We start from the raw sequence: 24,034 nt of genomic DNA, 5'->3' as shown, positions 1-24,034 counted from the left end.
TATTCACATATTGGAAAGCCACATATAGTTTAGGGTAGAGGGAAACATCTCCTGTAGATAGATAGGGTTATAAAGAAAGTTTTTGGCATATTGGCCTTTGTAAATCAATGTATTGATTAAAGGAGATGGGATGTTATGTTGAAGTTGTATAAGATATTGGAGTACTGTGTGCAGTTTGGCCACCTACCTACAGGAAAAATAGACAATAGGCGCAGAAGTAGACCATTTGGCCCTTCGAGCCTGCAACGCCATTCTGAGATCATGGCAGATCATCTACCATCAATACCCTGTTCCTGCCTTGTCCCCATATCCCTTGATTCCCCTATCCATAAGATACCTATCTAGCTCCTTCTTGAAAGCATCCAGAGAATTGGCCTCCACTGCCTTCCGAGGCAGTGCATTTCAGACCCCCACAACTCTCTGGGAGAAGAAGTTTTTCCTTAACTCTGTCCTAAATGACCTACCCCTTATTCTCAAACTATGCCCTCTGGTACTGGACTCTCCCAGCATCTGGAACATATTTCCTGCCTCTATCTTGTCCAATCCCTTAATAATCTTATATGTGGCAATCAGATCCCCTCTCAATCTCCTTAATTCCAGCGTGTACAAGCCCAGTCTCTCTAACCTCTCTGCGTAAGACAGTCCAGACATCCCATGAATTAACCTCGTGAATCTACGCTGCACTTCCTCTATAGCCAGGATGTCCTTCCTTAACCCTGGAGACCAAAACTGTACACAATACTCCAGATGTGGTCTCACCAGGGCCCTGTACAAATGCAAGAGGATTTCCTTGCTCTTGTACTCAATTCCCTTTGTAATAAAGGCCAACATTCCATTGGCCTTCTTCACTGCCTGCTGCACTTGCTCATTCACCTTCAGTGACTGATGAACAAGGACTCCTAGATCTCTCTGTATTTCTCCCTTACCTAACTCTACACCGTTCAAATAATAATGTGCCTTCCTGTTCTTACTCCCAAAGTGGATAACCTCACACTTATTCACATTAAACGTCATCTGCCAAGTATCTGGGCACTCACTCAGCCTATCCAAGTCACCTTGAATTCTCCTAACATCCTCATCACATGTCACACTGCCACCCAGCTTAGTATCATCAGCAAACTTGCTGATGTTATTCCCAATGCCTTCATCTAAATCATTGATGTAAATTGTAAACAGCTGTGGTCCCAATACTGAGCCCTGTGGCACCCCACTAGTCACCACCTGCCATTCCGAGAAACACCCATTCACCATTACCCTTTGCTTTCTATCTGCCAACCAGTTTTCTATCCATGTCAATATCTTCCCCCCAATGCCATGAGCTCTGATTTTACCACCAATCTTCTATGTGGGACCCTATCAACTGCCTTCTAAAAATCGAGGTACACTACATCCACTAGATCTCCAATGTCTAACTTCCGGGTTACATCCTCAATAAACTCCAATAGATTAGTCAAGCATGATTTGCCCTTGGTAAATCCATGCTGGCTCGGCCCAATCCTATCACTGCTATCTAGATATGCCACCATTTCATCTTTAATAATGGACTCTATCATCTTTCCCACTACTGGTGTTAGGCTGACAGGACGATATTTCTGTTTTCTCCCTCTCTCTTTTCTTAAAAAGTGGGATAACATTAGCCATTCTCCAATCCTCAGGAAATGATCCTGAATCTAAGGAACATTGGAAAATGATTACCAATGCATCCTCAATTTCTGGGGTCACCTCCTTTAGTACCCTAGGATGCAGACCATCTGGACCTGGGGAGTTGTCAGCCTTCAGTCCCATCAGTCTACTCATCACCATTTTCTTCCTAATGTCAATCTGTTTCATTTCCTCTGTTACCCTATGTCCTTGGCCCATCCATACATCTGGGAGATTGCTTGTGTCTTCCCTAGGGAAGACAGATCTAAAGTACTTATTAAATTCTTCTGCCATTTCTCTGTTTCCCATAACAATTTCACCCAATTCATTCTTCAAGGGCCCAACATTGTTCTTAACTATCTTCTTTCTCTTCACATACCTAAAAAAGCTTTTGCTATCCTTTATATTCCTGGCTAGCTTGTGTTCGTACCTCATTTCTTCTCCCCGTATCGCCTTTTTAGTTAAGTTCTGTTGTTCCTTAAAAATTTCCCAATCATCTGTCCTCCCACTCACCTTAGCTCTGTCATACTTGCTTTTTTTTTTTTAAAAAAATGCTATGCAATCTCTGACTTCCTTTGTCAACCACTGTGGCCCCTTTCCCCCCTTTGAATCCTTCTTTCTCCGGGGGATGAACTGATTTTGCACTTTGTGCATTATTCCCAAGAATACCTGCCATTGCTGTTCCACTGTCTTTTCTGCTAGGATATCCGTCCAGTTAACTTTGGCCAGCTCCTCTCTCATGGCTCCATAGTGTCCCCTTTCAACTGCAACACTGACACCTCCGATCTGCCCTTATCCTTCTCAAATTGCAGATAAAAACTTAGCATATTATGGTCACTACCTCCTAATGGCTCCTTTACTTCAAGATCGCTTATCAAATCCTGTTCATTACACAAGACTAAGTCCAGAATAGCCTTGTCCCTGGTTGGCTCTCGTACAAGCTGTTCCAAGAATGCATCCCGTAGGTACTCTACAAACTCCCTATCCTGGGGTCCAGCACCAACCTGTTTCACCCAGTTCACCTGCATGTTGAAATCCCCCATAACTACTGCGATATTACCTTTGCCACATGCCAATGTTAACTCCCTATTCAACTTGCACCCAATATCCAAGCTACTGTTTGGTGGCCTGCAGACAACACCCATTAGGGTCTTTTTGCCCTTACTGTTCCTCAGTTCTATCCACACAGACTCTACTTCTCCTGACCCTATGTCCCCCCTTGCAAAGGACTGAATCTCATTCCTCACCAACAGGGCCACCCCACCCTCTCTGCCAACATTTCTGTCCCAACTAGAGCACGTATACCCTTGTACGTTCATTTCCCAGGTCTGATCTCCCTGCAGCCATGTCTCCGTTATCCTAACAACATCATAGTTACCCATTCGCACCTGAGCTTCAAGCTCATCCGCCTTATTTCTGACACTTAGTGCACTCAGATATAGAATTTTTAGCCCATTTCTCCTCTCCTTGTTTAAATCGCTGCCTATTGCGCTTAACCCAGCTCCCCAAACTCCCATCGGGAAATACGCCCCTTTAATTTTGTTGTCCTTCCTAAATTTAATTATTCTTTCTGCACATTTAACTCCATGTTCCGTCAGACCATCCCTCTGTACATGTGTCCTCCTTATCTCTTGTTCTGTCTCACCTTTCTCGACTACACACTTAATATTCCAGAACCATGTAGTCCCCACCTGTCCTTTATTCTTCATCTCGCTATCCTCTCTGGCATTCTGGACCTTGCCCCCTGCAAATTTAGTTTACCCCCCCCCCCCCCGAGAAGCACTAGCAAACTTTCCTGCAAGAATGTTAGTACCGCTCCAGTTCAGGTGTAAACCGTCCCGTTGGAACAGATCCCACCTTCCCTGGAACAAAGCCCAATTATCTAAAAACCTGAAGCCCTCCTTCCTGCACCACCCTCTCAGCCACATTTTAATCTGTATAATCCTTCTGTTCCTTGCCTCACTCGCATGTGGCACAGGTAGCAATCCTGAGATTGTTACCCTGGAGGTCCTACCCTTCAGCTTCACACCCAACTCCCTGAACTCACTACACAGGACCCCCTCACTCATCCTACCCACGTTGCTGGTCCCTACATGGACCACAACATCTGTGTTCTTGCCCTCCCTCTCGAGAATAACATGCACCTGATCTGAGATGTCCCGGACCCCAGCACCGGGGAGGCAACATACCATCCGAGACTACCGATCTTCCCCACAAAATCTCCATCCGCCCCCGACTATAGAATCCCCTATCACTACCGCTCTCTTCTCTTCCCTCCTCCCATTCCTAGTCGAGGGTCCAACCTCAGTGCCAGAGACAGGACCACTGCAGCTTCTCCCTGGTAGGTCATCCCCACCAACAGTATCCAAAACAGTATACTTATTGTTGATGGGAATGGCCACAGGAGTGCTCTGCCCTCTCTGTCTGCTCTCCCTGCCTCTCTTGACTGTCACCCATTTGTCTACCTCCTGTCTTTTCAGTGTGACTACCTCCCGATAACTCTTATCTATCTCTGCCTCCTGAATGATCCATAGTTCATCCAGCTCCTGCTCCAATTCCGTAACTTGGTCTGATAGGAGCTGCAGCTGGATGCACCTTTTGCAGGTGTGGTCATCAGAGACAACTGTGTTGACCCTGACTTCCCACATACTGCAGACGGAGCACACCACTGCTCTGACTGTCTCCCCCATTACCTGATCCCAGATTAGTCAGAATAAATGAAAAAGTACCTACCAACTTTACCTTTTTCACCTCAGCAAGCACGTACTCAGGCTCACTGATTTCCTCTCACTGAAGTCCCCTTGTGCCGAAGCCCGCTGAGCCAAAGCCCAGCACTCTGCTCCCACACTGACACTGCCCGCTCCTAAAAGTGGCCTCTTTTTAAAGCTGACGTCACCCGCGCCTGCGCAGTTTTACCTTCCTCCTCAGGTACTGTCCAGGTAGGTCGGACGGTCTTGGCTTACCTACGACGACTGATTTTCTGATCTCCAGTTGTCTGTCGACCGCGAGCACTTACTCCCGCTCCGCTGCCCGCATCGATGCTCTTCCAGCTCTTTAAAACTCACCAGCCCATTAGTCACCTAATTTTTGTTGTTAGTGGTACCAATATAAATATTTTCCTGCGAGTTCAATCTCTCCTCTCCAGAATATTCTTCAGCTGCTCAGTAATACGCTCAACTCTTAACACAAAGGAGGCAATATATTCACACGAGCTTTCGCTCCACTCAGGATAGCCTTCCCTATCCCTATATGCTCAGCATATTAAAAACTTCAAGTGAGCTAATCATTGACATTTTTTGTACAAAGCAACATCTTAATGAATAATTTTCCTGAAAAGCAACAGTTACAAACAATTCATTGGCTCCAAAGCATTTTTGGAAACAGAGAAAATAGAAAAAGAGTGACACAGTGGAAACAATATCTCAGTATTGAAACTTCAAAAGGTTATTTATTTCCAAACATGTTAAATGAAATGCAAAAAATGTTTAAGAACCCTTGTGTGAACAGGTCACTAAGTACAATCAAAAGTCCTAACCAAAACAGAAAGTGCTTTAAACAGATGTTAAAAAAAGTACTACAAACATCCCTCCAAAACTGGATTCAGCAAGATAACACATTAACAACAAAACAAGTATAAAATCATCAGGAAAAACTGTGATTGGTTACATTAGGTCAAGTCCACTGTGGGCTACGGTGAACAGTCCTCTTAGCCCAGATGTAACGGGATGCACTCTTAATCCACCTCCTCAATAGTTGGTCCAGAGGAACTGGCATTCCCAGCCTGTGCCCTGCATGATTCCCCTGCGCCTGCTCCTTGGTACAGTTTGGCAATGATGGGGTTGCAGACTTTCTCCAGCTCTTTCTGCTTGTGCTCAAACTCTTCCTTCTCTGCCATCTGATTCTTCTCCAGCCATGATATTGCCTCGTTGCACAGGTCAATAACTTTCCTCTTGTCTTCTGCACTGATCTTTCCAGCCATCTTCTCATCCTCCACAGAGCCCTTCATGTTGAAGGCATAGGACTCCAGGGAGTTCTTGGCTGCAATCTTCTGCCGCTGCATTTCATCCTCATTCTTGTACTTCTCGGCCTCCTGCACCATCCTGTCAATTTCCTCCTTACTCAGCCTGCCCTTGTCGTTGGTGATGGTGATCTTGTTTGTTTTCCCAGTGCTCTTGTCGACAGCAGAGACATTGAGGATGCCATTGGCGTCAATATCGAAGGTCACCTCAATCTGGGGTACGCCACGAGGAGCGGGAGGGATGCCACTCAACTCAAACTTGCCCAGAAGGTTGTTGTCCTTGGTCATGGCTCTCTCGCCTTCATACACCTGAATAAGGACACCAGGCTGGTTATCGGAGTAGGTGCTGAAGATCTGGGTCTGCTTGGTGGGGATGGTGGTGTTCCGCTTGATAAGGGTGGTCATGACTCCACCTGCCGTCTCCAGCCCCAACGACAGAGCAGCAACATCCAGGAGTAGCAGATCCTGAACATTCTCCGACTTGTCCCCCATCAGAATGGCCGCCTGGACAGCTGCCCCATAGGCCACGGCCTCATCGGGGTTGATGCTCTTGTTCAGCTCCCTACCGTTGAAGAAATCTTGCAGCAGCTTCTGGATCTTGGGGATGCGGGTGGAGCCTCCGACCAGGACAATCTCATGGATCTGGGATTTGTCCAGCTTGGCATCCCTCAGGGCTTTCTCCACTGGCTCCAGAGTGCCCCTGAACAGGTCAGAGTTCAGCTCCTCAAACCGAGCCCTGGTGATTGAGGTGTAGAAATCAACACCCTCAAACAGAGAGTCAATCTCAATACTGGCTTGGGTGCTGGAAGACAGGGTTCTCTTTGCTCTCTCGCAGGCCGTCCGCAGCCTCCTCACCGCTCTCTTGTTCTGGCTGATGTCCTTCTTGTATTTCCGCTTGAACTCCTCAATGAAGTGATTGACCATGCGGTTGTCAAAGTCCTCTCCTCCCAGGTGGGTATCACCGGCTGTCGATTTCACTTCAAAGATCCCGTCATCAATGGAGAGAATGGAGACGTCGAAGGTGCCACCACCCAGGTCAAAGATGAGAACATTACGCTCCCCTTTGCCTTTCTTGTCCAGGCCATAGGCAATGGCAGCTGCTGTCGGTTCATTGATGACACGCAGGACATTGAGACCCGCTATCACACCAGCATCTTTGGTTGCCTGGCGCTGGGAGTCATTGAAGTAGGCAGGAACGGTAACGACAGCGTTGGTGACATTGTAGCCGAGGTAAGCCTCAGCAATCTCCTTCATCTTGGTCAGCACCATGGAGGAGATTTCCTCTGGGTAAAAGGTCTTGTTCTCCCCCTTGTACTCCACCTTCACCTTGGGCTTCCCTCCGTCACTCACCACCTGGAAGGGCCAGTGCTTCATGTCAGACTGCACCGTCGGGTCATCAAACCTCCTCCCGATGAGCCGCTTGGCATCAAAGATGGTGTTGGCGGGGTTCATTGCCACTTGGTTCTTGGCCGCATCGCCGATGAGCCTCTCGGTGTCGTTGAAGGCCACATAGCTGGGGGTGGTGCGGTTGCCCTGGTCGTTGGCGATGATCTCCACCTTGCCATGCTGGAAGACCCCCACACAGGAGTAGGTGGTGCCCAGATCGATCCCGATGGCTGTCCCCTTGGATGCAGGCATCTTTTTCTCTCTATCTATGTCCGTTAAGAACCTTGTCCGGTACAACACGCGAGTCTTCGATTCCGCTAACTCCAAACACCCGCACTTCTCTCCGTCAAATCGCTTAAACCGCCGTACAGGCGCTCTGTTTCTCCTTATATATCAGCTGCGTCCTGCGTAGGGCGGGGGGCCCAAGTATTGATTGACAGATATCGAACCAATAAGAATACGAACTGATGACTCATTGCCCAATTGTTGGAGAAGGTTCTGGACAGTAAACCAATGACAGCGCAGCATACGTTAAGCTACTCGCGAATTCGAGAAGAATCTGGAAGAGACGCTGATGGATGGCAGCCTCATCCAACAAAAGCGCCGGAAGGTTGAGCGAACGTTTCGCAGGTTAGCCAATGGCCGCGTGGTCCGCCCCAGCTTCGCGAAAGCTCCATGACTGACGGCTTGCGCAGCCAATGAGAGTGCCGCAGTCTGAGCTCATTGCCGAAGGCTGGCGAAGGTTCTGCGACCTCGTTCAGTGCAAGGTCGCGGGTGTTGTTTGGTGGGAGAAACTTCTGGAAATGGCGGAAAGTTTGCTGGTGCAATGGTGGCGTAGAGAAGTGGGATCGATTGCGTTTTTTTTAAACAAAAGATCCTCAGGAAGCACTGGGAAGGACTTAAAAATGAGTATGTGGACTCTGGGAATCGGCCAGAGTCGTGTTGAACTATTCTTAGGACTTCTGTCGTGTTGCTGTTGTGGGGGGCGGAGGGGTGTTCTGGAACCTTACAGAAATATCAAGAAATTGTTCAACCCGAGTGACTTTGCAGTGTGGTGTTAATTTACCAACATTGGTTCTTACTTAGAACGGAGGGAAACTCAGGATGATGAGTTTCATCATCGCTGACAGATATCTTGAGATTTGTTGTTTGCGGCAGCAGTGCAATACAAGACTTAAAAATCTACAGTTTAATAATATGTAATAAAGCAGTGCAAAAAGACCAGGGATCTGTTCCACAAATTCACCACTCTCTGTGTGAAGACATTTCTCCTCATCTCTGTCCTAAAAGGCTTCCACTTTATCCTTAAACTGTGACCCCTCGTTCTGGACTTCCCCAACATCGGAAACCATCTTCCTGCATCTAGCCTGTCCAATCCCTTCAGAATTTTATATGTTTCAATAAGATTCCCCCCTTTAATCTTCTAAATTCTAGTGAGTATAAGCCTAGTCGATCCAGTCTTTCTTTATCCCTGCCATCCCAGGAATCAATCTGATGAACCCGATATACTATAGTATTAATGGTAAGACTCTTGTCAGTGTGGAGGATCAGAGGGATCTTGGGGTCAGAGTCCATAGGGCTCTCAAAGCTGCTTCACAGGTCGGCAGTGTTGTTTGCCTTCATCAACCGTGGGATTGAGTTCAAGAGCCGAGAGATAATGCTACAGCCATATAGGACCTGGTCAGACCCCACTTGGAGTACTGTGCTCAGTTCTGGTCACCTCACTACAGGAAGAATGTGGAAACTATAGAAAGGGTGCAGAGGAGATTTACAAGGATGTTGCCTGGATTGGGGCGCATGCCTTATGAGAATAGGTTGAGTGAACTTGGCCTTTTCTCCTTGGAGCGACGGAGGATGAGAGGTGACCTGATAGAGGTGTACAAGATGATGAGGGGCATTGATCATCAATGTGGATAGCCAGAGGTTTCTTCCCATGGCTGAAATGGCTAACACAAGGATCTGTATTTTTTTCATTTTAGCATTTGTTCTTCTGCTCCTGCATCATCTAAATGGAAAACATCCACAACTTTAAATTTCTCCATCTCAGGCTGATATTTAGCACAAAGATTATGTTGGTTGAATTAAATGTAAACCATCAATGATAATGGGGAGAGAGAAAATATAACAGTGAATTTTGTGCTGCTTCTTTCACAATGTCCCTGACAACTAACAGGTTTGGTTTATACAAGTGTCCATAAATCAGAAACATGGGAAGTCTGCAGATGTTGGCAATCCAAAGCAACATATGCAAAATGCTGGAGGAACTTGGCAGCAACTATGGAAATGAATAAACAGTGGTCGTTTCACGCCGTGATTTCGTTTGGAGTCAGAAAATACACAAAAGCTGTTGCCTCAGAAGAATTGGGTTTATTATCACTGAAACCAGACATGAAATTTATTATTTTGTACCAGCAGTACAGTGCAGGCATAAGAAATTACTCAAATTACAATAAAAAATAGTGCAGAAGGGGGATACTGAGGTAGTGTTGGAAAAAAACAGTTCTTAAAATGCTGAGTGTGGGGCCTCCTCCGTGATGGTAGTAATAAGAATCAGGTATGTCCTACGTGGTGAGGATCCTTCATCATGGATGCTGCCTCTTAGAGGCCCTGCCTTTAGAAGGTGAACTCAATGGTGGGGAGGATTGTGCCTGTGATGGAGCTGGATTTCCACAGTATTGTAACAAATGGTATCAACAATGCACAGGACTGATAGGAAAGAACTATTACATTTGTATGTATGGGTGTTTTTAAGTCTGGCATTGGTAACTTGGGGACACCTTATTGATCCCAAAGTACTTCTCAGTCAATTAAATATTACTGTTTTAAAAAAAATATATAATATACTACAATAATAACTATCGTGGCAGGCACGAGCAATAAACATTAATCATCACATTTAAAGTGATATTATTTGAGGGAAATACACTGGAAAGGTCACCTATGAGTGTTTCAGGATATTATACAATTGAAATATTCTTGGAAGTCCAATTGCTAACATAATAAAAGAAAATTAAACATTCACAGGCAGTATGATACCACAAAGCTACATGAACATATATGGCATCTTAATTGGGTGAAAAAAAACTCCAATATCATAATGCTCCCTTGCTGTTACATGGAATAATGAACTTAAGTGGTCCTCACAACTGCCTAAACTAGTGAGGGAATAATATTCAAAGAAATTGCAGGTACTGGAAAACAGAAAATGGTGCAAATCCTCAGCATGTCAGGCAGTAACTGTGGAAAGGGAAGCAGTTGAGATTTCAGATTTGAAACTTTATCAGAACTGCTAATTGTTTCTCTTTCCATAGGTGCTGCCTGACCCGAGTTTTCAACTGTTTTCTGTTTTTATCTTTTGTCATGATTTTCTTAACATAAAGCAATGTGGTAAGTATGAACACTCCAATCAATATATTCATAAAATAATAGGCACATAATTTGAAGTCAATTGAAACTTCAAGCTGACAGGCGATGATATTTCAAAGTTATTAAAGACAACAAAGCCTTAGTTGTTGGGTATAGAACATAGAATAGTACAGCACAGTACAGGCCCTTCAGCCCACAATGTTGTGCCGACCCTTAAACCCTGCCTCCAATATAAACCCCCACCTTAAATTCATCCAGATACCTGTCTAGTAGTCTCTTAAATTTCACATCCTTCCTTTATTCTGTCTCCGGCACACCTATTGTGCAAAGGGACGCTATGTTTTTGGAAGACCTTTCCGGAAAAGTCTCACTACAGAGGCCTCACTCATCTGGCTTGAGTACACAGTGCCACAGTCACCCAGTCTATTTTGTCTGTAAGCAGAGGTATCTCTGGCAGTCTCACTTCAGCATACTCACTTGACTACAACTGCCCCGGCTATTCTTGCCTTACCACGACTTCCACAAGGTACTACAGTGTAGCTGACAGGTGCCCATGCTGTTCTCCTTGGGCACAAGTAAAATAAAAGGAATGCTTGAATGGTAAGAGCGTGTGTGTTCTGGGCCCAGTCTTTTTAGTTGTTTTGTTTTATTATTGGCAATCGCAATCTCATAGGCAGAGATAGAGTATTTGTGCAGGATAGCAACCCTCTCCATCAATACTCTGCCCTCCCCCACAGTACTAATGAACAAACTCTTCAGTGTTATATTAGATGCTCCTTTTGTAAAGGTAACTTCTGCAGCTGAGCCAGCACCTGCTGCCTGGATGAATCCCAAGTGCCTTGAAATAAACGTAGAATTTTACACTGCTGTCCCATCTAGAGGCTTTTCAACTGAAACAAATGACATCACACTGAAACATGCATTGATACAATTAACAAGTTGTGTCATTTCCATAACCTACACTCACAGAATCATAAGAAAATCTACACAACAGACGGAGGCAGATTAGCCTTTGTGTTTGTTCCAATTGAAAAATGTTACTCAAACAAATTCCACCTTCAAGTCTGGTCACTGTAGCTCAAACGCAGGTCCAAGTACTGTCACAATGCGATGAGAGTTTCTGCTACTGCTTTGATTTCTGGCAACATATTCCAGATCCTTAGCAATACTTTGTTAAAAGACCTTGCTCGTCTCTCTCTACTTACAGCCACTTGCGTTAAATTTATGCCACATTGTTTTGTCTGCCAAGGGAAATAAGTTCTACCTATTCAAAGTTCAAAGTTAATTTACTGTAATAGAATATATGTCACCATATACACTGCCAGTGATTAGTGATGTTACCAAGGGTCAGCTTGACGGGATTTTGTGGCCAAGTTTGCAGGTGATATGAAGATAGGAGGAGGGGCAGGTAGTGTTGAGAAAGCGGGGAGTCTGCTGAAGGACTTCATAGATTGGGAAAATGGGCAAGGAAGTGGCTGATGGAATATAGTGTAGGTCATGCACTTTGGTAGAAGGAGTGAAGGTGTAGATTGTTTTCTAAATAAGGAGTCCTTGTGCAGTATTCCCTAAAGATTAACTTGCAGGTTGTGTTGGTAGTAAGAAGCCAAATGCACAGTTAGCATTTATTTCAAGAGGATTAGAATATGAGCAACGATGTGTTGAGGAATTGGACAGATCACACTTAAATCACATAGCAGAGTATTGTGAGCAGTTTGGGCTCCATTATCTGAACATGGATATGCTGACATTGAAAAGGGTTCAGAAGAGGTTCATGAGAATTATTCTGGGAATAAAGGGTTAATCTGTGAGAAGGATTTGATGGCTCTGGGCCTGTACTCTCTGGAGCTTAGAAGAAAGAAACCTATCGACTATTGAAAGGCCTAGATAGTGTTGATGTAGAGAGGATGATTCCAGTAGTGGGTGTGTTTAGGACCAAAAGGCATAGCCCCAAAACAAAGGGGCATCTACCTAGAACAGATGTGAGGAAGAATTTATTTAGCCATAGTGTGGTGTTCTTGATTAGTCAGTGCACTATAGGTTACAGGGAGAAGGCAGGGAATGGTACTGAGAGGGATAATAAATCAGCAATGATGGATTAGTAAGTAGCCCAGATGGGCTGAATGGACTGATTCTGCTCCTATGTCTTATGGTCTTACACTGCTCTGAGATTGATCTTCTTGCAAGTATTCACAAAAGTATTCAAGAAATAGAATGTTATCTATGAAAAAGCTGCATACAAACACAAACTGACAATCAATATGCAAAATAACACATACAGTACACAGAAATACAAATAATATAAATAAATATACTCTGAACATTAGTATAGTCCTTGAAAGTGAGTCCTTGGGTTGTGTTGAGTGATCAGTTCAGTGTTGAGGTTAGTGAAGTTATCTATTGCTGGTTCAGGAGTCTGTTGTTGTAGGGTAATAACTTCCTGAACCTGGTGCTCTGGGACCCGAGGCTTCTTTTGTCGTGGTCCCTGTAATTTTATCCAACTCATTTAAATCTTTCCTTAACAAGGAACAACTGTGTTTTATACAGTCTTATAGTTACAAATTCACAGTGTTGACACGATCTTTCCATATATCAACCCCACATCCTCTCCAGAGCAAACAAACCTTTCCTATAACATGACCAGAGTTGTATGCAGTAGTAAAGCTGTGGTAAACTGTGTGTATATTTCTCGTATCTCCTCCATGCTTTTCTCATTTATTGTTTTGGCTAATGAAGAAATAAATTTGTATGCTATTTTAACAACATTATTGATTAGTCCCGAGGTCCCCTGTTTCTCCATACACCCAACATTCTCCCATTTTCATACATGCTATTTTTTTGCTGCACATTTTTAACTGCACAATGTCACAAACCTCTGGATCACATTTAATTTGCCAATTTTCTGTCCAATCAACAGTACAAAAGTCCTGGGCACATGAAAAAATCTGTAAAGTGAAGATGCTTTCAAATATAATGAAATGAAAAGTTTCAAATATCAAAAAATTTTCTAAAGAACAGTAAATAGTATTATAGTAAATCAAATCAATATATAGTGTGACCACCCTTTGCCTTTAAAACTTCAACAATTCTCTTAGGTACACTGTTGTGCAGTTGAATAAGAAAATCAGCTGGCAGATTGTTCCAAGCATCTTGGAGAACATGGCATAGTTCTGCAGACTTTGACTGTATCAATTGCTTTTTTGTCTCCCATTAATCGCAGAGAGCCTCAATATTGTTGAGATCATGGGTTTGTAGAGGGTATACCATCTGAAGCCAAATAAGGTGCCTATGAGTTTCGCACAGTATATACCATATACACACTCAGTGGCCACTTTATTAGGGACACCTGTAAACCTGCTTGTTAATGTAAATATCTAATCAGCTAATTGTAGCAGCAACTCGATGTATAAAAGCTTGCAGACATGGGCAAAAGGTTCAGACCAAACAGAATGGGGAAGAAATGTGATCTAATTGACTTTGACTATGGAGTGATTGTTGGTGCCAGATGGAGTGGTTTGAGTATCTCAGAAACTGCTGATCTGGGATTTTTATGCAAAACAGTCTCTGGAGAATGGTGCGAAAAAGCAAAAAAAAATTCAGTGAATGGCAGTTCTGTGGGTGAAAACATCATCTTAATGACAAAGGTCAGAGGAGAAAGGCCAAACAGTAACTCAAATAATCATGCAGTTATCTCAAAATGCACAACATGTTGAACCTTGAGTGGGCAGGCTATACAGCAGAATACTATGAACATAAACTAAGTGGCCACTTTATTATGTACAGGAGGACTTAATAAAGTGGCCAATGAATGTACAGCAACACACACAAAATGCTGGTGGAACGCAGCAGGCCAGGCGGCATCTATAGGAAGAAGCACAGACGACGTTTCGGGCTGTCCTGACGAAGATTCTCGGCCTGAAACGTCGACAGTGCTTCTCCATATAGATGCTGCCTGGCCTGCTGCGTTCCACCAGCATTTTGTGTGTGTTGCTTGAATTTCCAGCATCTGCACATTTCCTCGTGTTTGCAATATATGTATATATTTCTGCAGTGTAAAGCTTGCTTCTTCACTGGAACACACACAAAAATGCTGGAGGAACTCAGCAGCCCAGGCAGCATCTATGGAAAAGAGTAAACAGTCGTCGTTTTGAGCCAAGCCGTTCATTAGGACGGGAGTATAAAATATGAGAAGTCAGGGTGAGAAGCTGGGGGGAAGGAAGGAAGAAATTCAAGGTAGTAGGCGATTATGGTGAAACCAGAAGGGGGGGGGGGTGGTGTGAATGAAACAGCTGGGAAGTCATTTGGCAAGAGAAATAAGGAGCTGGAGAAGGGGGAATCTGTTAGGAAAAGACAGAAGGCCATAAAAGAAAGGGAAGGGTGAAATGATGGGTAGGTAAGGAGATAAGGTAAGAGAAGGAAATGGAAATGGGGAATGATAGTGGGGGGGGGGTCATTACCAGAAGTCTGACAAATTGATGTTTAAGCCATCACGTTGGAGGCTACCCAGATGGAATATAAGATGTTGCTCCTTCAACCTGAATGTGGCCTCATTGCAGTGGTAGAGAACTGACATGGACTGACATGTCAGCATGAGACTGGGAAGTAGAATTTAAAAAGTGGCCACTGAGAGATCCCACTTTTTCAAAAGCCTTTCTAAAATTCATGAAATCTTTATCAAATACGCTGCCCTATTAACTCTTATTATCCACTTGAAGAATTAAGTCAAGTTAGACAGACATGATCTCATCCTAATAAACCCACACTATTTGCCCTGATTAACCCGTACTTTTTAAAATGAAATTTGTACTGTTTGTTCTAATAGTTTCCTATATAATTATTTGCTTTATCACTTTTAAACAACAGGACAATATTATCCGTCTACAATCTTTCAGAACAAAGAGGATTGGAAAGTTTTAGTCTGCCTTTGTCTGCCTGGGATCATTCAGAGCAAGTTATTCTTTTTCAGATACATGTTCCCTTTCAGTTTTTATCCTATCAGATACATTAACATACTTTTTCATGAAAACATAAGCAAAATATTTTCAGAACTTTATGCATGTCAGTTTGTTGGTACTTAGTAGGTGTGCTGATATTGCTTGATGAAGCGGCACAGTAGCATAGTGGTTGGCACAATGCTTACAGTAGCAGTGATCTGGGTTCAATTCCCACAGCTGTCTGTAAGCAGTGTGTGCATTCTCCCCGTGACCTCATGGGTTCCCTCCCACAGTCTGTTTGGTAGGTTAATTGGGCATTGTAAATTGTTCTGTGATTAGGCTAGAGTTAAATTGGGGGTTGCTTGGCAGTGCAGCTCACAGAGCCGGAAGGGCCAATGTATACCATGCAGTATCTGAAAGAAATAAAGAAGAAAGAAATATACTTACGAAACAAATTTGGGTTTTCTTTAACTTGCTAATGTTTTTTTCATACTCAATTTGGTTTCAATGAAACCTATGAATACTATCTTGATATTCCTTTCCTTGTTACCGCAGAATAGCCAACCTCACAGGGTTAGTCAGTGTCAATGGATTTCATTCTATTCATGATTTCCCTTTTAATTTAACTCCAGCAATTTCTATATTCTTTTAAGCTTTTCAATGTATTAAGTGCTTGGTGTCTGATATAATTTTTCCTGGTTTTCCTTTCCTGCCATTAATGCATCTTATCATCCAGGGTTTTGTATATATAAAGCACCATAAACTGCTTTGTGGTAATGTTATTTAACATTTTAAGCAACTTATGAAGAGCTTGTCATATGAAGAATGCTTGATGGCTCTGGCCTGTATTCACTGGAATTCTGAAGAATGAGGGGATCACCTAATTAAAACCAGTTGAATGTTGGAAGGCCTCAATATAATGGATGTGGAGAGAATGTTTCCTATGGTGGTAGAGTCTAGGAACACAGCCTTGGAATAGAGGGGTGTCCTTATAGAATGGATTTGAAGAGGAATTTCTTTAGCCAGAGAGTGGTAAATCTGCAATTCATTGCCACAGGTGACTGCAGAGCTCAGTATATTTATGTATATTTAAGGCAGGAGATGATAGATTCTTGATCAGTCAGGGCATGAAGGGCTACAGGGAGAAGGCAGGAAATTGGGGCTGAGAAGAAAAATTAGATTGACCATGATGAAATGGCGGAGCAGATTTGATGGGCCAAAATAGCCTAATTCTGCTCCTATACCTTATAACATGGTTGGACAAGTGACCATTGTTTAGATATGAAAATAAGCTTTAAGAAATATCTTGGAGCTAGACAGATGCAGATATGTTTAGCAAAGTAGTTCAAGATCCTGTACAGGTGTGATGGGTAAACAGGACAAGTAAATGTATTCAATAAAGCATAGCTACTCATGTACAAAGAAGCTGATAGAAATGAGAGATATGAGAAGGAAAGCAGTATTTTAACTTGTCTCTTTCAAAGTAATAATTAACCTACAGCAAGCAAAAAAAAGGGATATTTTTCTGTGAAAATTACTTTGAATTTTTCAATTTTTATCGCTATATTTCATCAAATGATTTTTATGGGTTGTAAAATGTATTTGGGTTTCCAGATGGTAAAAAGCAAAATGTCTTTAAACTTGGACCAGAGTTAAACCAATCTATTATGTTAAATGAATGAGAAGTGAATTTGCAGTGGCAAAGTTTGGAAAAAGGAATCAATGTTTCAAAGAACAATTTAAAAAAAATAGCACAATTACAAATATATTTTAATAAGCAGACTACTGCAGATTTATGTTTCAAACATTTAAGTATGAAACATTTCAAAATTTTGTAACAAGATGGACAGAGTGAAAGGAAAATCCAATGCGCTTTCTGCCTTTGCTACCAATTCTTTGAAACCATCATTTATGAAGCACAATACGCTTCAAGAAAGCTAAAAGCTGAACCACTATCAGACTTGTGCTGTTATTGCAGAGTTCTAAGTTAACCTAAAAGTATCTAAGAGAAAGTTCACAGAGGCTGCTGTAGGTAGTCATAAACAGTGCATATGACACACGTTCAAGTCCAAAAGGTCAGTGATCAGTATCATTCACATGAACACAATCTGTTAATCCACCTCCTCAATGGTTGGGCCTGAGGAATTGACATGTCCAGCCTGAGAGCCAAAAGAAGCCTCAGGAGCTGCTCCTTGGTACAGTTTGGCAATGATGGGATTGCAGACTTTTTCCAGCTCTTTCTGCTTGTGCTCAAACTCTTCCTTCTCTGCCATCTGATTCTTCTCCAGCCATGCTATTGTCTGGTTGCACAGGTCAATAACTTTCCTCTTGTCTTCTGCACTGATCTTATTCCTTAAATTTGCATTCTCCACAGAGCCCTTCATGTTGAAGGCATAGGACTCCAGGGAGTTCTTGGCTGCAATCTTCTGCCGCTGCATTTCATCCTCATTCTTGTACTTCTCGGCCTCCTGCACCATCCTGTCAATTTCCTCCTTACTCAGCCTGCCCTTGTCGTTGGTGATGGTGATCTTGTTTGTTTTCCCAGTGCTCTTGTCGACAGCAGAGACATTGAGGATGCCATTGGCGTCAATATCGAAGGTCACCTCAATCTGGGGTACGCCACGAGGAGCGGGAGGGATGCCACTCAACTCAAACTTGCCCAGATGGTTGTTGTCCTTGGTCATGGCTCTCTCGCCTTCATACACCTGAATAAGGACACCAGGCTGGTTATCGGAGTAGGTGCTGAAGATCTGGGTCTGCTTGGTGGGGATGGTGGTGTTCCGCTTGATAAGGGTGGTCATGACTCCACCTGCCGTCTCCAGCCCCAACGACAGAGCAGCAACATCCAGGAGTAGCAGATCCTGAACATTCTCCGACTTGTCCCCCATCAGAATGGCCGCCTGGACAGCTGCCCCATAGGCCACGGCCTCATCGGGGTTGATGCTCTTGTTCAGCTCCCTACCGTTGAAGAAATCTTGCAGCAGCTTCTGGATCTTGGGGATGCGGGTGGAGCCTCCGACCAGGACAATCTCATGGATCTGGGATTTGTCCAGCTTGGCATCTCTCAGGGCTTTCTCCACTGGCTCTAGAGTGCCCCTGAACAGGTCAGAGTTCAGCTCCTCAAACCGAGCCCTGGTGATTGAGGTGTAGAAGTCAATGCCCTCAAACAGAGCATCAATCTCAACATCACTCTGGGTGCTGGAAGACAGGGTTCTCTTTGCTCTCTCGCAGGCCGTCCGCAGCCTCCTCACCGCTCTCTTGTTCTGGCTGATGTCCTTCTTGTATTTCCGCTTGAACTCCTCAATGAAGTGATTGACCATGCGGTTGTCAAAGTCCTCTCCTCCCAGGTGGGTATCACCGGCTGTCGATTTCACTTCAAAGATCCCGTCATCAATGGAGAGAATGGAGACGTCGAAGGTGCCACCACCCAGGTCAAAGATGAGAACATTACGCTCCCCTTTGCCTTTCTTGTCCAGGCCATAGGCAATGGCAGCTGCTGTCGGTTCATTGATGACACGCAGGACATTGAGACCCGCTATCACACCAGCATCTTTGGTTGCCTGGCGCTGGGAGTCATTGAAGTAGGCAGGAACGGTAACGACAGCGTTGGTGACATTGTAGCCGAGGTAAGCCTCAGCAATCTCCTTCATCTTGGTCAGCACCATGGAGGAGATTTCCTCTGGGGAAAAGGTCTTGTTCTCCCCCTTGTACTCCACCTTCACCTTGGGCTTCCCTCTGTCACTCACCACCTGGAAGGGCCAGTGCTTCATGTCAGACTGCACCGTCGGGTCATCAAACCTCCTCCCGATGAGCCGCTTGGCATCAAAGATGGTGTTGGCGGGGTTCATTGCCACTTGGTTCTTGGCCGCATCGCCGATGAGCCTCTCGGTGTCGTTGAAGGCCACATAGCTGGGGGTGGTGCGGTTGCCCTGGTCGTTGGCGATGATCTCCACCTTGCCATGCTGGAAGACCCCCACACAGGAGTAGGTGGTGCCCAGATCGATCCCGATGGCTAATGGTTTTGATCCAGGCATATCTGTCTCTCAGGTAATGTCATCTATATTCCGTCTTCTCTGCTGTTGCAATGGATTATACAACTTTTAGTGCGTCTCTTCTTCAATGGCGCGTTTCTTTAAGTATGATATTTTGCTTCCCACCGTCCGTTTGCACAGCGGCAGTTTAATGTCGTAGGCGGCGCTCTGATTGTTATTACCGCCGGCAGCATCCAATCAGGGCGCAAGGTGTTAAGATCAGTCGGGGCGGCGACCAATAGCAGCGTGGCTGGACGCCCGGAGCCGGGGAAGATGAAAATTACGAGTGAGCGAGAGTGGTGGAAAGCTGGTGAGGCCCGAAAGTGTAGAGACGGGAACTGGACATGGGTAGGGGGCCATGTGACTCTGATTAACAGGGGCTAGAACTGATCAATTGCAGAAGATTCTAGTTTTGCCTCTCGGATCTTCTTTTATCAGATCAATTTACAAAAAAATCTAGTGAAGGGCGATACGCACTCCGCCCCCAATTCGAGTAGCTGTTGGAATTCTAAGATAGAAATAGAGACATAGCAAGCCTGGCTGCTTTAGTGAAGGCAGAGTCATTGTATATGCTTCAGGACATTTATCTTTCCTCCGGGCTTGCAAAAGTCACCTCAATTCTCCATCCCACTCCTGCCTCTCTTTTGACCTTAAGTACTGTTACAAGAAGTTCCAAGTTAGGCTTGAGGTACAACTTACCATTTTTAGTGAAACCTATTACTGCTTTCCAGACTCAATAAAAACTAGGAGTGGGCTCCTTACTTTTCTAACATCAGAATCAGGTTTCATAATATTGGCATGTGTTGTGAAATTTGTTGTTATGTGATAGCAGTACAATCAATGTTCCCTCTAATGTGTAATTTCTGAGAAGCAAGATCTTTGGGGTATTAATTTCTGGATTGCTACCTGTGCCATGCACCAGTGAGGGTAGGAACAGGATGATTTGTCAGAAAATACATGGCTGAGAAGCTGGGGCAGGAGGTAGTGCTTCAGGTTCTTAAATCATTGGAATCTCTTCTGGGGGATGTATGACTTGTACAAAAGGGACAAGTTGCACCTGAACCTGAGGGGGACCAATATTCTCGTGGACAGGTTTGTTAGAACTGTTGGGGGAGGTTTAAACTAATTTGGCAGGGGAATGGGAACTGGCATGAAGGGACTTAGGATAGGACCCTTCGGGGAATGTGATCATGATATGATTGAATTCACCCTGAAATTTGAGGAGAAGCTAAAGTCAGATGCATCAGATGTATTAAAGGATCAGTGCAGTATCAGTGTAAAGGTATCAATGGAGTAAAGGGAATTACAGAGTCATGAGAAAGGAGTAGGCCAGAATTAATTGGAAAAGAGCACTGGCAGGGATGATGGCAGAACAGCAATGGCTGGTATCTCTGGAAGCAAATTGGAAGGCACGAGATAAATACGTCCCAAAGAGGAAGAAATATTCTAAAGGAAAGATGACACAACTGTGGCTAACAAGGGAAGGCAAAGCCAACATAAAAGCCAAAGAGAGAGCATAAAATAAAGCAAAAATAGTAGGAATTTAAATGATTGTGAAGCTTTTATTAACAAAAGGCAACTTAAGAACATTAAGAAGGTAAAGATGGAAAATGAAAGTAAGCTAGCCAGTAATATTAAAGAGAATATCAAAAGTTTATTCAGATACATAAAGTGTAAAAGAGAGGTGAGAGTGGATATTGGACCACTGGAAAATTACGCTGGAGAGAAAGTAATGGGAGACACCAGCAGTATGGTGTCAGGGGTCATGTAGTGTGTGAAATTACAATAACTAGAGAGAAGATTCTTGGGAAACTGAAAGGTCTGCAGGTAAATCAGTCACCTTGACCAGATGGCATACACGCCACAGTTCTGAAATCAGTGGCTGAAGAGATCGTGGAAGCATTTGTAATGAACTTTCAAGAATCACGAGATTCTGGAATGGTTATGGAAGACTGGAAAATTGCAAATATCACTCCACTCTTCAAGAGGGAAAAAGGCAGAAGAAAGGAAATTATAGGCCAGTTAGTCTGTCTTCAGTGGTTGTGACGATATTGGAGTCGATTACTAAGGAAGAGGTCTTGGGGGCACATGATAAAATAGGTCATAGTCAACATGGTTTCCTCAAGAGAAAATCTTGCCTGACAAATCTGTTGGAATTCTCTGAAGAGATAACAAGCAGAATAGAGAAAGCCGAGTCAGTTGATTTAGTTGGCTCCATCTTGGGTACTAGCCTACAAAGTACCCAGGACATCTTTAGGAAGCGGTGTCTCAGAAAGGCAGCATCCATTATTAAGGACCTCCAGCAGCCATGACATGTCCTTTTCTCACTGTTACCAATCAGATAGGAGGTACAGAAACCTTAAGGCACACACTCAGCGATTCAGGAACAGCTTCTTCCCCTCTGACATCTGATTTCTAAATGGATATTGAACCTGCGAAGACTGCTTCACTTTTTAAATATACACTTATTTCTGTTTTTGCACCATTTTAATCTATTCAATATATGTATACTGTAAATTTATTTATTTATTCTTATTTCATTTTTCCCTTTCTTTTTCTTCTAGATTATGTATTGCACTGAACTGCTGTTGCTAAGTTAACAAATTTCACATCACGTCGGTAATAATAAACCTGATTCTGATGTTGTGTACTTCGATTTTCAGAAGGCCTTTCTTACCCTTCCTGAAGTCCAGAATCAAATCTGCAGCTTATTTCTGCCCTGTGCACTGCCTCCCCCCCACCATACCAGATGGTGATGCAGCCAGCTAGAATCCTCTCCACAGTACAACTGTAGAAATTTGCGAGGGTCTTTGATGATGTAGCAAATCTACTCAAACTCCTATCGATTTCTTGAACCAACCAACATACCCTATCCACTACCTCAGAAAAGCAAAACTTTACACTAAAATGGACTTTGTATTTTTCTGTCCAATTGTGTTCTCTTGAATAATGTTATATAATTTATGGCTAATTTATGTTTTTCTTGTGAATGCTTTCTCTGTAATGAAATGTCTCTGTGATGGTTCTGCAAATTTTTCATTGCTCAATTTGAGATGAAGGATTTCGATTTCAAGATTTGACTAGAAAACCTGGGTTATTCTCCTGGCTTATCTGAGAGATAAACAGGGCCATGATGGGGTTTAGATGCGGTAAATAGAGGGAATTTGTTCTCAATAGCAGTTAATTCCCTGTAAAGTAGGAGATTGAGAGTCGATCTGGTAGATGTATACAAGATCTTGAGGGGTATAGACAGAGTGAAAGCATAGTCTTTTTCCCCCAGGGACAGGGTGCTAAAAACAAGAGGCCATAGGCCTATGATCAGAGGGAAAAAAATTAAAACATAACAGAGGCAGTTTCCTCATGTTAAAGGTGGAGCACATTTGGAATGAGCTGCTGGAAATAGCGGTGACATGGCCACATTTGCAACATATAAGTGACCTTGTTAAGTACATGGATAGGAGTGGTTGAGAGAGCTAATGGCCAAATGGAGGCAGGATGGACAGCTTGCTGGGTCAAACAGGTAGCATGGGTATGTTGAGCCGAAGGACCTGTTTCCAAGGACTGTGGTTCAAGTACTGCATATTACAGAGCATAGAATGTGACAAAATACAAGGGGGATGAGAGGGACAACTATCTTGTGCAGAGTGATGCTGATCTAAAACTCAATACCCATAGCACCATAGCAGAAGCTTAATTAATCAGGTCTTTCAAAGGAAATTTGATAGATGAGAATAAACTATGAGTGCAGTGTAAGAGTGGAACAATTAATGCACCAGGATATGGCATAGACTCAAATGGGCAAATGGCTTTTCCTGATCAATAATGATGCTGTACATTGTCTAAGCAACCATATAAACTAGCGTCAGGTTTTTCAGTCAATTACTTCACTGCTACTTCCCACTGCCCTGGTGGGAGGTTTGATCACTGAATAACTATGGTAAGCCATTCCCACCATTTAGGTGCAACCATCAGTTTTAGATCTTGAAGGCAGAGTAGCAAAATAATCAAGTCATCTGGGTTTGCTGCCATTATCTGGTTCCAGTAGGGGCATTAAGGAAATAGATGTTTGTGGAATAGGGTCAGACTTGGTTTTGCTTGGTGGGATGATTTTTAATAGGACCAATCTGTGGTGAAGTTCAATTAGAGGTTCAAGTTAGACTCTCTCTCCACTTAAAATTAACTCTTATAATGCAGAGGTCATCATTAAACTCTGGATGGGCAGCACCATGGTGCAGCTATTAGAGATGCAACCACATAGTGCCAAAGATCCCGACCTTGAGGACTGTCTGTGTGGAGTTTGCAAGTTCACCCTGTGACCATGCAGGTTTCCCATAGATGCTCCATTTTCCACCTTCATTAAATTAAAAATGGGGATTAGTAAGCTAATTGCAACTGTAAATTGGTCCTAGCATGCAAGTAAGGGGTAGATCATGGGGTGGAGGGAGTTAATGGAAATGTGGGTGAAAAATATGATTAGAAACATAGAAAACCTACAGCACAATACAGGCCCTTCGGCCCACAAAGTTGTGCCGACCACATCCCTACCTTAGAAATTACTAGTCTTACCTATAGCCCTCTATTTTACTAAGCTCCATGTACCTATCTGAAAGCCTCTTAAAAGACTCTATTGTCTTTTATCGATTAATGTAGGATCAGTACAG

General features: G+C 43.6%; 2 protein-coding genes across 2 annotated transcripts; both read right to left on the bottom strand.

The window, feature by feature from the left end:
- Positions 1-5,061: 5,061 nt before the first annotated feature.
- On the bottom strand, positions 5,062-7,456 carry LOC132394627 (heat shock cognate 71 kDa protein-like). The gene has a single exon (XM_059970971.1). The coding sequence runs from the start codon at positions 7,295-7,297 to the stop codon at positions 5,375-5,377; it is 1,923 nt and encodes a 640-aa protein (XP_059826954.1). The 5' UTR covers positions 7,298-7,456; the 3' UTR covers positions 5,062-5,374.
- Positions 7,457-14,394: 6,938 nt separating this feature from the next.
- On the bottom strand, positions 14,395-21,064 carry LOC132394628 (heat shock 70 kDa protein 1-like). Its single transcript, XM_059970972.1, has one exon. It carries the CDS (start codon positions 19,374-19,376, stop codon positions 17,454-17,456), a length of 1,923 nt encoding a protein of 640 aa, XP_059826955.1. The 5' UTR covers positions 19,377-21,064; the 3' UTR covers positions 14,395-17,453.
- Positions 21,065-24,034: the final 2,970 nt, after the last annotated feature.

Source organism: Hypanus sabinus, chromosome 5 (genome assembly GCF_030144855.1).
Source record: "Hypanus sabinus isolate sHypSab1 chromosome 5, sHypSab1.hap1, whole genome shotgun sequence".
NCBI lineage: Eukaryota > Metazoa > Chordata > Chondrichthyes > Myliobatiformes > Dasyatidae > Hypanus > Hypanus sabinus.
The sequence above is the reverse complement of the archived record's forward strand: the minus strand, read 5'-3'. Positions and strand labels throughout refer to the sequence as shown.